This window comes from Octodon degus, unplaced genomic scaffold (genome assembly GCF_000260255.1).
Source record: "Octodon degus isolate 3935 unplaced genomic scaffold, OctDeg1.0 scaffold00048, whole genome shotgun sequence".
NCBI lineage: Eukaryota > Metazoa > Chordata > Mammalia > Rodentia > Octodontidae > Octodon > Octodon degus.
In genome coordinates this window covers 1,295,379-1,311,870 of record NW_004524624.1, presented here as the reverse complement: position 1 = coordinate 1,311,870, position 16,492 = coordinate 1,295,379, and the positions used below count along the sequence as shown (strand labels likewise).

Here is a 16,492-nt window from a genome sequence, read left to right as displayed (position 1 = left end):
CAAAACATGCAATAGATATTGTAAAGTAGAAGAAACTGATCAAAAGCAAAGAGAAAACTGGGGTGGGAAAATGGAGCAAAGAAGGAAGGGAAAAGCTACGTATACAGGTGCAGGGGCCAACCCACCCCCGGGGCACACTGAAATGGGGATTGAGACTGGGTGTGGTGCCGCAAACCTGTAATCCCAGCCCTTCGGAGGCTGTAAACAGGAGGATCACTATGAGTCTGATCTAGTAATGAGACCCTGAACACCCTGTAGACCCTTCCCTAAAATACAAAAAAAAAGAAAAGCTATATATAATAGCTAAGGTATTTATACTACTAATTTCTCTTAGTTCATCAAAAAGAAAGGCTTGTGCTAATATTGTTTGGATAATTAAATGCCTCTATGTTATATTCTGAATAACTAATTTAACGATAACAATACACATTGTATTAACCATTGTTACCTTCCTATTATCTTGTTTTGAAATTTTGCGGGGATTTTTCCTTTAAAATAAAAAAAATACTTATTTTAAATTAGTCTTTCCATTTTATAGATGGAGAAACAGAAGCTTAGAAAGCCTAAGTCATGTGCTTGGGTTCACACAATAGTAGTCATAGAGCCAGATTTTGTAAGCCAAGGCTGTTTGATTATAATAACAAACATTCTGGTGACTTTACCTTAGTCCTTAATGATAGGTTTTTTCAGGCAGCCGGTTGCAGCAGAGGAACAGGCAGAAGGAAAAGGGAAAGGGGCTTTATTATCTTGGAGGACATAGAAAGAATTTGTGGCAGATAAGGAATTCTCTGGAGTTAAACAAAGGGAGGCTGAAGCTTTTATGACCCTTTGCCAGGGGTGGAGTCTGAAGGGGATGTTTAGATATACCTGAGAAACTGATTGAGGGTCTTCCCTGAGGTGGTGGGAAGGGTGGAAGGAAACTGCAGTCTGGGCTGAGTTGGAGAAGTGGGGAGGCGGTTTCTGGGAAGATAAGCTGTTGTTTTAAGGGCTTCAGCCATATTAGATAACCACCATAATAATTCAGCAATTCATACTAGGGCCAGAACCTATCACTTAAAATCATAAAAGTCAGTCCTGAGCAAGCCACTGAGGTAAAATTTAATATAGACATTAGAAAACTGTAAGAATTCCTTTCAGGGAGGAGGAAGGAGAGAGAAAGAGAGGGAGATAGAGGAGAGGGAGACAAAGAGACAGACACAGACACAGAAAGGAAACGAACCTGAAAATCTTTCTTTAAAAAAAAAAAACTCCACCAAAGTGATATTCTTCAATAGTTACAAGACCCTCTCCCCACCAAAACAGTAACAAACACTAAGTAATTATTGTCATAGCCCTAATCTTGCTGCTGCTTTATCATATAAGGCCTTTCTGTCAACTGGAACCAGGACTCCTAGGAGGGCAAGCTAGTTAAGTTTGTGTTATTTGACACCAAATCCCAGTGCCCAACACAGTGTCTACATCTATTAAGCTCTGGAATGATACTACACTTCCACGCCATTCTTCTGGGCTGCCTATGGCTCAGGCAACTCCCAAGCTATCTCCACACCTATTCCTCCCTCTTTTATGGGGTGAAATACACCAAAGCCTTTTATCTAGTTCATCTAAGCCAGCGGTAGCAAACTTACAGGACGTGTGCCGAAGTGGGCACACAGAGCCTTCCCTGTTGGCGTGCAAGCCAAGCATATGAGTTGTCTTTTTCTCAACTAAAAACTTCAGTATTCAGTTTTAAGCATAGTGCTGGCATTTTGCGGTAAGTGGATTTGGGGTTACAGTTTGGGCACTTGGTTCCTAGAAGGCTGACCATCGCTGATCTGAGCCATAAACTCAGGACAAATGGAATTGATAATCCACCTGTGACTTATTTAATCTTCAGAGATAAAACCTAACCCTGTAACTTCTAGGGTCGTTGGCCCCAGGGCACAGGTCTAAGTGCCTGTGAACTGAGCCACTGGCCACAGCCACAGGAAAGCCTTGCTGACACAAATGAGCATGTTAACAGAATAAAAATGTTGGCAAACTGAAAAGAATAAAATAATTGTTTTAAGTCTCTCTTCTGCCCTAGATTGTCCAATTCTTCCCTGGAACAATTTGATTTTCTAGGCTCACAGCCTCTCTTCAGGGAGAAGCTTCGCTCCTATGGGGAAATAAAAGAGACCTACTTTGACCTCTACCCAGAAGGTCAGGACCACTGAGCCAGACTCTCAGTATTATCACCTCCACCCGCCCCAGGGGAGTAGGACTTAAGCTTTTTCCATGTTGACTCTTGATGTTGACTTTCCATGTTGACTCCAGAAATATATGTACTGTCCCTCCCCATCACACATACCACTTCTCCTTTCTTTCTCTGACTCCCTCTCTGCTACACATACACATAGCACAGAACCAAGGACTGTATCAAAACTGTCCAGTTATCTGCACTATTCATACAGTCCAGAAGTTCCCTATTACCCTGAAAATGAAGAACTAAGATGCTTATAATCCTCACAAAGATTACTCAGCCACAAAACTGTGTCTGTGTTGTTGCTGCATTTGCCACCTTCAAGTTAGAATCAGGAAGTCAAGGGGAACAGGAGTGGCAGGAGTGAGGCAGCTACCAAGGGTGACAGGCTGCATTGGCCTGGGAGGGCTGGGAGCTGAGGGGTATGGCTCAGAGCACAGGCCTCTGCAAACTACGTTGCCTTGGGCAAGCGACTAACCCTCTCTGGAGTTTCAGTTTCCTCACCCATCAATGGATAAATGCTGAGTACCTCTTACGATCTGGTGGCCAATGTAAAGGGATGCCCACAAAGTGTAGCACCACCAAGGGTCGAGGGTCGCAGCAAGCTACTCCCACCATTATCAGCATCGTTATCATCATCTCCCAGGGCCAAGTTAGAACAGTAACCTTAGAAGAAGACCCTCTGTGAGTCAGAAGTTCATGTTTTTTAAATGCTTTGCCAAACCTTTCTATTGCCCTTAATTTAATTACTTCATTCCATGATCTCAAATGGCTCCATCAACTAAAAATGCCCATTTCTAAGAGCACATGAAATCTTATGGCTTTTCCGTCCTGCAGCTGGAGGGTTTCAGTTTAGCTCTGGCAGGCTGATGAAAACAACATGCCCAAAGAATTTTAATTGCTATTTCATTAATGAGGTCCTATTAACATCTCTCCCAAGCAACTCTGCTGATGGCCGAGCACATGGCCATCCAAATTACCAAACAACAAAGTCCCCATAAACCTGGGCCTTGGCCTCTGAGGTTAATGATTAACAGTGCTAGAAACAATAATGAAGCAGAAGAAGAAACAGGCTGTGCAAAACATGAGGGTTCCCCCCACAAACAGCTACTTGCCACCAGGAAAACTTGGGTACTCTCAGCTGGAGAAAGGGGTCTGGGCAGTCAGTTTCTATAGTTGGCACCAGCCCTCCTCAACTAAGCAATGACACCGACAACAGCAAAAGTCTGAGGACATCCTGAGAAGGAACCTGGATCCAGAGGAAGGAGGGATTGCTGCAGCAGGAAGGGCCAGAGCTGCTCCACACAGGAAACCAAACAGGCTGTCAAATGAAGGGAAGTGACGCTCCAGCCTCCACAAAGTCTGTTCTCACCAGCAAGGCTGAAGACTTAACAGAAAGGAAGAGCTAGACTTAAAAACAAGCACCCTCTAACCAAAAGAGAAATCTGGCAATGTTTTCTTTTGTTGGTTTTTTCTTTTTTCTTTTTTTTTTCTTTTTTTTTTTTTTTTTTTGTGTGTGTGTGTGTTTGATGCTGGATCAAACCCAGGACATGCTAGGCAAGTGTGCTCTACCACTGAGCTATATCCTCAGCCCTATCAAAAGTTTTATATGTACATTCTCTTTGGTCCAACAATTATACTACACAGGTTATATACTACAGGTGTACTTGCAAGTATAGTCCAAAATATTGTGGATAATTTCACTTTATCATTTTCTATAAAAGAAAAACTTAGAAACATTAATGCCCATCAATTGAGGGCTAGCTAAATAAATTGTAATTTATCTATATGATAAAAAAGACAAAAAGAGTGAGACAGAGCCAGAAGATTTTGTGCTAAGTTGAACAAAGACCTAGTGAATATAGAATGCTTCAATTTGTGTCAGTTAAAAATCATAATATATAAATTCTATAGCGATACCAAATACACTCATGTACTGTTTATAAGAGCACAAATTGCTTTTATTGAATATATTCTCTGAAGTCTTCAAACACAGGTATAAATATATAGCTACTGCATGGGAAAATGTTCAGAATAAAGTATAAGGATTTTTTAAGCTGAAAGCTACATATGTACAATACGCATGTGAAAACGATCTGAAGGATCCAGAAGAATATATATCAAGGTGCTGCCTGTGGTTCTTTCTGGGTAGGACTGCAGTGCTTTACATGTTCTTGCTCTCCACCTGCTTTTGCTGTGATGATCAAGGATGGGTTTTGTACTAAAGTAGCAATAATAATACATTATAAAAAGAAAGCTTCACTGGAGAAAGGCAAAGAACAGGGTTCAGAGGCAAACCTGGGCGTACAGACAGGGAAGGCAGTGCCCAGATGACCAGAGAATGGGATTGTGGGGGCAACAGCTTGGAGCATACCTGCCTGTGCATCTGGATAAAGAGAAAACCAAGGGGGCCAAGCAGATGGCTCAGTAGAATAAGCACTTCCCTGGCAAGCACAAGGGTCTGAGTTTAACCCCCAGTTCCACAAAAAAAAAAAAAGAGAGAGAGAGAGAGAGAGAACCAAGCAAAAGCCCTGGAATGTGCCCTAACTTCCTCAGAGAATATGTGCTTCTCACCCAAAGATTTACAGTAACTCAAGTATTCCTGTCTTTACAACCTGGACCCAGCTCTGAGGCTCTCAGTACAAATGATGAGTCTGGCAGGAGGGCTCTAGCACATACCCTGAGAGTAATTGATTCCCAGAACACTCTCCTTTCTGCCCCTCTCCACCCCCAAAACATGCTGGAAACACAAAAGGATGTATTATCCCCATCACAAAGGAGAGAACAGGCCCAGGATCACTCAGCTCCAAAGCACTGGCTGGTCTGATTCTGGTTCTGATAATTTCTAGGTTTAAAACATCTTCTAATGCAGGGCATATACCCAGGGAGACCTTTCGTCACAGGATCAATACTGTGCCTTGTATGTGACCCTACAGGGAACATACACTCCTACCCATAAGGTGTCACTTAGTGCCAAATCTCTCCCAAGAAGTAGTGATAACAGAGAGCATGAAATCCCATCTAAAGTCAGGGGTGAAAAACCAAAAAAAAAAAGAAGACCCACTCAGTGCAAGGGAGTAAGCAAAGAGTCATTTTCTACTTCCTTCTCTAACACCACATGGTATTACCTTCACTTCTCTTAATGTCTTTTCCTCATAGCCTTATCAATTTGTGCATTCTCATCTCACCTTAAAAATATGACCTTGCTGTTGTGCACAGCAAAGAGCTACAAAGAAAGCAATCCAGGAGATAGGCACAGTCTCCAAAGAAGGCTCACATCACAGCAAGAAGGCTTCCAGCCTGAAGCCTGTGATTGGGATTTGGTGACTGCATGCAAAAGCTAACAGGAACACACTTTCAGTGAAAAATGCCAACTCTAATCAGCCACACTCTTCATTTACTGGCTGGCCACCTACACTGTCCAAACTCGGCCTTCTGGACCTGCAGAAGGCAAGAGTTATAAACACTGCCTCAGGACGCAGCATTATCTAGGTTTGAATTCTGCTTCTGTCTCTACTAACTCTATTTCCTCAGATTACTTTACTTCTATGTGCCTTGATTTTTTTTCAGCTGTTCTGTGCATTAAATGAGGTCAGGCCAAAAGATACTTAGTATAAGGTATAACCCAAAGTAAGAGCTTTTCAATTGCTAAGATAATTAATCAGAGGCTCTCTATACACACATGCACACATGCACACTATGCTGCTGTCAGAACCCAGTGTCTATAAGGTATCAGGACTGGAGTCACCAAGATGGATCTGGTCCCAAACGCATTGTCTTCAATAACCCACACAGACAAGGAGGCACCTCCCCATTAGACAGAGAAAGGAGCAAGAGGAGAAAACACAGATGTTGAAAGAGAAGAAGGGCCAAGCTAGAAAGCCTGGCACATTCCCGAAACCTCAGACAATCTATAGCAGCTCACTACAAAAAATGAGACATAAACTATAGGTATACATGTGCACACACATGCTAGGCAGAAACAGAAGGCTGGTGAGGGAGACAAGGAAGGAGGAAATAGAGAACTAGCAGCTAAGCCTTCTCCTATTGCCACTCCACGAGCAAATACCATAATAAGAATTTGTGGCACAGAGGCATGCATTAGCCAAGCCCTCAGCTCATGCCAAAGCAAAGCCTGAGCACATCCCTCAAGAAAGTGTCCTCTTCAAAGGTTAGGCCAGAGAACTCACACATGGGAGAGAAAGGGTTCCCATTACAAAATGCAAACAATAGGGCATGTGCAGAAAAAGCACCAGAGGGACCACCAAAAACAGGAGAGTCAAGGTTCAGAGCTAGCACAAATCGGTAGGATCTAACACTGGGGCTACTGACACGTGTCCTTCGCAAATGCCATCATCATCCAGACCAGCATAACAACTGGTCACATGTGTGTCTTCACTGATAAACCTCAAGAAGAGATGAGAATCTATGTAGGCTCCTAAGGCCAGGGTCTTGATGAGAAAACGAAAGGATACCAAGCAACAGGGCAAAGCCTTGCTGTCTGGTGGACTGAGGAGCTAGTGCAACAGAGAAAGCAGCACACAGGCAGCACCAGGTCCTCAGCTCATTTCCAGACACTAGCTAGACATGACACAGAACAGAACAACAATGAAGATCTATTTCAACACCTACCCCAACTTGTTCTTCCACCCCTCAAGACTTCTCAGATCTCCTCTCTCTAATATCTGTACTATTCCCCTAAAAATCACTCACATTCTGCGTGGCAAAGGGTTAAACATAACTGATGTTAATGATCTCTACATCTATGCCATGTCTAAGTTACAGCAGAGACCACTTCACATAATCACTGAGGAGCCCACAGGAGACCAGGTCATATCTTTACAAGTTCAGAAAAGAAACAGCAGCCCGGTCCCCCATTACCTGCGTAGGCATTGGCCTGCTGCAGAAGGTCCGTGCAAGCATGCACATCCGCAAATGCACGGATGCCCAGGCAATTGGTGGGATGCAGCTGAGACTGCAAGAAGTCACAACAGTTCTGCCTGACATCCATGAGCTGTAGTAAGCTGGCCGCTGGGAGCAGCACCTGCAAGAGAAGAGGACATTCTGAATCACAGGATTCCACTAACAGGGACTCATCCCTTTCATACACTGCTCCAACTGTGTCCCCACTCTCATGACCAATTCTTGGATCTCTACTGCCTACCTGGTACACTCACACCTTCCAGGTTGGTTTCCCAGCCTTATTTCTCACTGCTCCACTTCATGGACACAAGCACTAGCAGATTCTTTGTATCCCTACAGCTGTGCTTCCCTTGAGTGCTTCCTCAGATCCCAGGGGACCTGAAATACAGATTCTGATCTACTAGGTATAGGATAGGCCTGTGGGCCTGGATATCTGTGGAGAACTCAGGTGATATTTGGAGTTTCTGATCTCTGAACCACAATTTGCATAGCAAAACCCCGTCCAGGTGCGCATGTGCCTGCATAAGCATACGCACATACAGACACGGGCACATGATAGCACAGGTTCTCATACATGGCTGTCCAATGGAATCACTTGAAAGCTTTTAATAGCGATACCTCGGGTGTCACCCCTGAAAAGGACAACTTACAGGTAGCGTGTGCAGCCTGGACACTGGGTGTTTTTAAAGCTCCCCAAATGTTTCTAATGGTCATCCAAGTTTGAGAACTGCTACCTGGCAGCCTTGAACGTACTGTTTTCAGTCAGAAAGGTACTTAATTGAGTTGCTCCCTGGCTCATTTACTAGGATAGGCTCTGAGACTCAGGAGTTAGCAACACAGACAGATGCTCCTTTTATGGAGCTTAGAGTCTACGAGAGTCATTCTCAGATCCCTTGGGACTTACCAATCACATTTTATTCCCCTACCCAACAGATAAAAAGTAAAGAACATCTTTGGGAACATTTTCAGAGAAAGGAGAGCTGAGTTTTCTTTTAAAACATCATAGGCCACATGAGTATTTATACTGTATTTGGAAAGACATAAATAGTTTTTGCTCAGGTGTGTGTGCATGTGTTTTTCCTGTGAGCCAGGGAAGACTGGCTTGAGCAGGCCAGCTGGGTGCTCAGACTGCCAACCTCTGTCGGGCTTCTTTAGTATTTTCTCACAGCTGCTGAAGCCTGCTCTTAAGGTCAAAAAACACAGAATGAAAGCCAAAGCCCTGCTCCACTCCAACTCTGCTATCCCATGTAAGGGGCATATAGTCAGTATGGCTTTCTAAAAGGAAACTTGGGGGAGGAGGCGGGGAATCACAGAGTGGAACAATAAGATTTCAGCCTGGCAAGGACAACAACCTGAGTTTGATCCCCAATACAAAAAAAAAAAAAAAAAAAAAAAAAGTATAATTTAAGACTGCTTAACTTGAAGACTCCAGCATCCATTTACCCCAAAAAATATTCCCTTTGACTAAAGTTTTTGCTTTTAGCTGCTCCACTGGCTCACTGAGGACCGATCCCGACAGACCCCAGCTGTTCCCATCCACAAGGGCTTTTCCATGAAGACAGGGCCAGTGGACACATTTGTTTATTTTATGCATTACAAAAGTCTCTTTTTTTCAAGGATTTAAATTCTAGACTTTGACCTTGCCCCCAAACAGCTCTGAGCCCTTAATTTTTTTTTTTTTTTTTTTTTTTTTCAGAACCAGGGATTGAACTCAAGCCCTTGTGCTTGCCAGGGAAGCACTTATTCTACTGAGCCATCTCCCTGGCCTCTGAGCCCTTAATTCTGACTGTGTTGTATCTGTGTCCGCAGGCCAAAAATTCTGCCCCACTGGCCATGCTTATGCTTTGTCTTTCCACTAGTAACAAATTGTTCTGGTTTGCCTAGGGCTGAGGAGTTTCCAAAGACTTTCTGTACTGAACCTGGGACAGTTGGTCCCCCACATGCAGGAATCATCAAGACCCACACTATCAGTGGCCACAGGTTTTTCAGGAGAGATCTACCTACCTACTAGCTTAACTAAACATCTCCTTCACAATACTAAGCTCTTGAAAACCTGTATTTCTCCCTTCCTTCACCGTCTCTTCCACTTGCCCATGTCCCCAGCAAGACAGCAACAAATCGGCACTATGTCCTTGGTATTTTCTGGCCCAGTGATTCATTCCCAAGGAAGATAAAAATCACCCTCACCTGAGAGTTGTACACCATTGGTGAACAGAGTCAGGATCCAAATCTAACCACCTGAGCAGCCACTGTCCCCACTAGGCAGCCACCCCCAGCCCCCCCCCCCACTGAGCAGCCATAAACTGAGAAAGTCAATTAACCTGAGAGCTTGCTCAGCCTGGTCAAATAGATTCCAGGACCAGATTAGTCTCTGCCGGCTCTTTAAGTGTAGATCCATTAGCCATTCTTGCTGAGTACACACCAGAAATGGAAAGCTCTGCTCCAATTTCCCAAATGACTGGATGGCAACTCCCCAGTCAATACCAGCTACAAAGCCTGAACCAAAAGCCATAGGTTGACCAATCATACTGATGTTTCTGAACCTTACCAGGTTTAGCCTAAGTCTCATGTCCCAGGAGACCTCTCAGTTCAGCAAACTGGGACATTTATTTGGTCTATGTTGGAGTTATCTCTGATCATAACTCCCAGTATCTCTGAGAGTCCAGCCTTGGCTGAGTCTTTGCCAAGTATCAGCAATATGGCTTGGAGCTTATGTTCTCAAACTCGTGACTACTAGCTAAAGAAGAATATTACTAAATATTTTTTGAACATATATATTCCTTATGTTACATTTTCAATTTTTAAAACCTCCCTGGACAGACCTACCTATAGAGGCTTCAACTTCCCTACTGTTCACTTAGTAGGAAAAACTTAGGAGGCTTTCCACCTTTCCACACCCTTTATCAATCTTGCCCTAGAGCATTCCAGAATGGGCTTCCTAAACTGAACAGAGCTTGTGGTTTCTCTAATTGCTATTTCTATCTCTTTAATCTTACACTGAGACAGCTGTGTGAGTCAAAAGCCCTTTACTTCCCTCTACTTGCTTCATAGAGGGAAGAAGAAGTTGAGAAAGAGTGCTGACAGAGATGATCTGGAGGCTGGAAGATACATCACTGCTCAAACAGTGCATATCAGGAATGAACTGAGGTCCAGTTTAATGGAGTACTGGGTTCTGGATCCAAGTGCAGAACAAAGCCGCATAGGACAAACACATCCACAAGGGGACATGAATATCTTCAGTTCCCTCTCCCTCATCAACAGGGCTTTAAGAGGACTGCATCTTACTTTCTCTTGTTTGAGACTATTCTTTAAAGTGACAGCAGGAAAAAGATTACGACCAGGTGGCCAAGCCCAGCCCCCAGCTTCAAAGTGAGACTGTCCTGGTAGAGCCACTAGGGCAGGACTATGACTATGTAGACCCTGAGGAGGCGGCTAGGGACTCCCATCAGAATGAAAGATCATGTGGAGATAGCTCAGTGGTCTTAGCATCTGCATGGCAAGCACAAGGACCTGGGTTTGATCCCTGATACTGCATGCCATGCCAACCCAGAACCCTGGGCACACTGAGCCAGTCACTGAAACTGGGCTTGGTGGTAAACGCCTATAATCCCAGCACTAAAAAGACTAAGACAAGAGGATCACTAAGAATCTGAGCTGCATAGCAAGACCCCATACCAAATATATAAATAAAAGATTTTTAAAAATTAAGAGAATGGAAGATTAACATGAAAAAACCTTCCGTCTTGCCTTTTACTATCTCAGCATTACACCTAAAAAGACAGGCCCTGCAAGGGCCTTCAACAAAGAATTTGTACTCTCTTCTTCTGCTTGCAAATGGCTAGCCCTTCTTTTTTCATGGCAGCCTCTTTTTGTTTTTTCTCCCTTCAGATAACATGAAAACACAGCAGAGGATATCCCGTCACAGAGTTTGTTTCCTTTAGTAAAAACAAAAGGAAATGCCCTGGCTCAGAAAGCACCTACTCCTGGACCTCCAGGGAGGCAGGGCCAGGCTCATAGAGAGGCACCAGCCAGAGTGCCAGGTGATGGAGCCAACCAGGGCATCTGCCCTGGCCACATGGCACAGAAATGGTTCTGAATTAAAACCTGTTGAGAGAAAGAAGGCAGAACAGAAAATAGAGCTAGTTGTATAGATGAGCAGGAGAGCCAACAGAATAGCCCCGAGATTACAAGCATCATTTCCACTTCGCCTTCCACTTTGCCTTCACTTGCCCAGCCACGTGACTAAGGATGAATTGCTTAATCTCTCTGTGGCTCTGTCTCCTGCACAGTAGAGGAGGGACAATCATAGGACTGCTTTCGAAGCTTGTGTGGATCAAATGAGGAAATAGATTTAAAGCCTGAACGCAGTGATTGGTACATAGAGAATGCTCAGTTAAGATTAATGTTGGTTTATATTATGATTATGATTATTATTATTATGAGGAGCTGAAGCCAAGGCTCTGTCCATTCATGTAACAGGAAACTAGGGTTCACCACAAAGGCACAAAAAGCGGGGAGTGAACTAGATTTAGCTCTCCACTCTCCGCCCCATACTACATGACAGTGGCAGATTACTTTCCCTTTTTGATCAATTTCTTACATTGTAAAAGAGTGATCTTAGTCATTCCACTGGGTGGTTTCGAGAATTAAATAGTGCACATGCGGTGACTAGCACATGCCTGGCTTCTAATCAGTATTAGTAAATCTCAGAATTGCTATTACTTCCACCATCAACTCAGGGTCTTCCCAAGAGGCTAAGGGGTAGAGCTCTCATGGTCATTAAACCAAGCCCTGATCTCTGACCTCAGGAGAGACCCTGTCCCAGCCCCTGGGTTCATCTCTTTAGTATGTTAAATGCTCAGTAAACACTGTCTTCACAGATAACATATGAGCAGCTACGTCAGTAGACAAGTAATAGCAGGGTAAAGAATCTACCATTTGATCTAAATGCTTCTTTTCAAGCTTTTTTTGTTGTTATGCTGTGTCCCCCAAGGTCATCCAGACCTAAGCATGGCTGAAAGTGAGAAGGAAGCAGGAAAACCATAGTTGGTATGCTGTATTGATTCCAAATAATGACAGTTCTCTCAGGGACCACATGGCGCCACTCCACAGAACTATTGTACCTGCCAGCCCAGCCAGACTCCACACTCACAGATGAAGATAGCAGACCCTAGAGAGGCTCACAGATCAGTCCAGGCCTGGGCAATCAGCAGAGGCAGTCTGCCCACCCAGCCACCCTCTGAGACCCAAATATGTGCATCTGCTCAGTGAGGTCTGCCACGGCTGTCCTCAAGGAAGCGATGATTGTTTTCTGCTAGCTAGGCACCTCATCCCAGCCCCACCAGGCCAAAGGATACCTGCTTGCTTAGCCATCTGTCTCTAGATACAGAGCCTCTCCCTGCACCCTCTTTGCCCTTACTGTCTGCTCGTGCTGAGTAGAAGCTCAGAAAACTCTGCACTGAATGAGGGACTGTACAAATAAGACAAGCCACACACTGTCCACCCTGAGGAAGGAGGAAGGATGAGACAGCCCCTGAGACCCCTGCCTCCTAGATCATGCTTTCCCTGCAGTGGCTGCTTAGCAGATCTGTTAGAGAGACCTCTCCTCAGAGCAACAGCTGGCACCTGTCCCAGGTCTCTAGGCTTGCCAAGCACTCTAGGCACAACCAGGGCAAGATGTACTCCAAATTGTCCTCCTCTTAGGAGAATTACCAGAGGCCAGACTGGCTCACTCTCTGCCTCATCCCTTGTCATGGATCCTAATCCCTATCTGGATCCTTCCCCATCAACAGCCAGGCAGTGGAGAAAATCTGACAAAACCTTCCACAAATACACAACTCTATTGCCACCTCCCCATTTGGTGTAACAATAGTCAACACTTATTATTTTTTTTTCAACAGTTAGTATTTACCATGTTCCAGGCACTACTCTAAGCACTTCACCTACATTAATACATTTAATCATCACATAAACCAGATGATCACGTTAAGTGGTATTATTACACTCATATTACAGAAGAAAACAGGTTAAGTGTAGTAAGTTGCTAGGACCACTCGACTAGAAAATGGTGAAACCAGGATTCAAACACAGGCAGTCTATATACCTCAGGAACTACCCATCATTCCTGATTTACAGATAAGAAAACTGATCTTTGAGGCATCGTGTCAATGGGGGTGCTAGAGCAGGTGTCAAAGCAGGAAGGAAAAACAAATCAAAGGCAGGCAGCATGAATACTGTCTCGTCAGAGGTCAAAGTCCTCTCACTTTACAGATGGGAATTGTGACATCTTCTCCCACTTCCCTGACTAGGGCAAGAGGCTGATGTGCTCTTTTGGGGGAAGCACTGTCCCCAGTGGTTCTTCTTTATAAGGCTCCAGATGGCCAAGGAAGAGGTGAGACAAAAAGAAGGAAAACGCATAGACCATGCATTTCACAACCACATGCTCCTGCTGCTTGGCAATTTTGTAAGCTCAGAGGCATCTGGATGACTAAAGTTGAAACAAGAAAAATGTTAACAGCCTCACAATCCAGCTCTCAAACCCCGATGATGAGATGATAACCCGGAGAGAGGATAAGTCACCTAAACTTCTGGTTTCTCCTTCACAAGATACTCAACTGAAACAAGTTAAAGCCTTTCCACTCGCAGGGCCTAAGCTCACTCAGAGACATTACCATGTCATGGTGGAGGACGTGGGTACTCGAGCCAGGCAGGGAGGAGTTTAGGAACCAGATGGCTCAGCAACTGGCCACTAATCTAGGAGAAGCCACCTAACTTCTCCAGAACTTTACTTTCATCCTTAGTGATCACTGGTTGCTGTGAAGGTTAAATGAAATAATATCAAAAAATAAAATAAAATAAAAGCAGTACACTGAGCTGCTGTGGGGCTGAATTTACCTGCACATTCTCTTCAGTCACCTCGATTTCCGCAGTGTAGATGTAGTCGATCAGCTTACTCAGTGTCTGCCCATCTACATCTTTAATCTCAATCTTCTTGGCTTTGCTCTCAGACATGTCACCTAAAGTTCACACAAAAAACAAACAAACATGAATTGGGTGCCTTATGGTATGGTTTATTTCTGCATGGCCTCCTGCCTTGTCTTAGAAACAAAAACATACTGCCTGTGCTCTGGGAAGCAGTAGAGGAGACTCAGACACAGATGAAGTCTAAGTCACACCCACCGTGAATCTCTGCTCACCCACAAACCCACTCTTCAGCATTCTCTACTCTACCAGTTGCCCATTTTCATTTTGAAAATGAATCAAAATAAAATAATCCATTCAAGCAACATTCTGTATAAACTTCTTTATATCAAGCCAGGAATAGTGAACATTTTGCAGATGTCCTCATGGAACGTAGGTCTAGTAAGACAAAGACATACGAATATTTATAAACATCATAACAAGAACTTAGTAGAAGTATCACAAAGTGCCATGGAAATCAGAAAGACTAACATTTGTTGAGTGTGAACTAAGGCCAAATACTTCCCCTTTCAATTCTCACAACCAGTGAGTTTATTAACTTTGTGCTCAAGGATTAGCCACATACAGCTTGCCTAGCATGAGCAAGGTCCTCGTTCAACCCCCAGCACAGATAAGACTTAGGTACATATGGTTGGGGGCAGAGAAGAACAAATACCTTGTCCTCACTATGCATCCAGGAAGCAGCCAGGCTGGGTAGAAAACCAGGAGTGTGCACCCATAACCACTGTGCTATCCTAAATCTCAAAAACACAGAGGAGCCAAAGAAACTTAGGAACTACAGTGAGGCATCATACTAGAAGGTCACTTTCGAGTGGAATACTACAGAATGAAAAGGAGTTCCACTGGCAGCAAAGGTGGAAGGATTGGCTGGATGTGAGTTCCATAAAAGTAAAGAAAGGACAGTGCCTAGAAGATACATTCAGAAACCAGCGGGAGGCTGGCTACACATTGGGGGTGGTGCAAGGAACCAGAGGATGAAGAGGTACACTGGTCCATGGACTTACAGATCCTCAAGCTATACAAATAAGCTTGGACTTTATCCAGACAGTAATACCACCGAGAGGTTTTAAACAGGGAAATCACATCAACAAATGGGTATTTCTGAATGAAATTTTGGATGCAGGTTGGGAGTTGGATCAGAGGCAGAGAAAGAAGTTGGATAATAATCCATGAAAAAGGGATGAAGGACTATGAATGAAGGTGGCAGTAGCACTCTTTTCCAGTCCTCAGTCCCCTCTGGCTTCTGCCTCCACTCTATAGGCAATCAATCCATGGCTTTACCCAGAATCAGAGTTCTTCAGCAAGAGCAGCTGTTTCCAGAAAAAAGGAAAGCCAGTCAACACATGCATCTTTGTAGTCTGAAATAAAGGGCAACAAGACTATCAGAAGCAAGGCATTCAGAAGCCCTCATGTGAGTGTGAGAACACAGCCTGGGTGGTTGTTTTCTTTCTCTGGAATTGATGTACGGCAGCCAAGAAAATAAAGTACAGTACAGTGTGTAGGCTGCAGACACCCACCTTCAAGCTGCATGGACTGCACACAATTCCTCCATGATTCCTGTTCCGCTCCTGAAGCAATCCTAGATTTGAATGACTCTGGAAATTTTTCCAAACTCTGTTTTCTTCACTGTCATACCAGAAAGACCAGAGCCTTTCACTCTATTCTGTTACCTCTAACTACTATGGAGACCAGGGGAAAGGCCCCAGCTCAGCGAGCCCCAGGAAGGTAAAAGAGAAATAAAGAATACAGGAAGAAATGGTAGATTCCCCCCACCCACCCATAAAACAGGCTCTTACAGTTTCTTTCGAGTTTATGTTGAGATACACAAAAACAATAAAGACAAGAAAATCAAACTTATTTTTCTAAACAGCCATCAAAAAATTCATTAGTAAGTGTCCACCTGATAATTATACTGCGAAAGGTAATCAAATATAGTCAATTCTTAGTTTAAGAACTTAGGCCTTAAAAAATAAGACTGAGGGGCTGGGGAGATGGCTCAGGAGAATAAGTGCTTCCCTGGCAAGCGCAAGGGTCTGAGTTCAATCCCCAGTTCCACCAAAAAAAAAAAAAAAAAAAAAGACTGAAAAAAGCATCCTGACTGCAAGAACTATGAGGCTCATTCAGCAGCTTGCCCATGAGAGAGAGCAATCAGAGCCTGGGCTGATGGTCCATCTGTGGCATTTGCACTCCAGAGTCAGGTTAAGCTACTATAACTTTGGAATAAACTAATGGAAACTCCTAAAGATTAGGTAGGTAGACACACAAACACACACACACACACACACACGTACACACACACACCATCTGAGTTCACAAACTTGATTCTTTCCACAACTCTGGTCGCAAACCAAGTTGAATGAGAACTGAACA

At 43.9% G+C, this 16,492-nt stretch overlaps 1 protein-coding gene across 4 annotated transcripts in view; it reads right to left on the bottom strand.

The window, feature by feature from the left end:
• Klhl3 (kelch like family member 3) overlaps window positions 1-16,492 on the bottom strand; it is a 113,212-nt gene that overhangs the window by 59,337 nt on the left and 37,383 nt on the right. For all 4 annotated transcript variants that reach the window (XR_002821349.1, XM_023716533.1, XM_004632234.2 and 1 more), the window contains 2 exons: window positions 14,036-14,157; window positions 7,100-7,262 (listed from right to left, as the gene is read on the bottom strand). Coding sequence is in view for 3 of the 4 variants with exons in the window: in XM_023716533.1 (XP_023572301.1) it covers window positions 7,100-7,262; window positions 14,036-14,157 (285 nt within the window). In the remaining variant the exon portion in view is untranslated. The remainder of the gene's footprint in view (window positions 1-7,099; window positions 7,263-14,035; window positions 14,158-16,492) is intronic.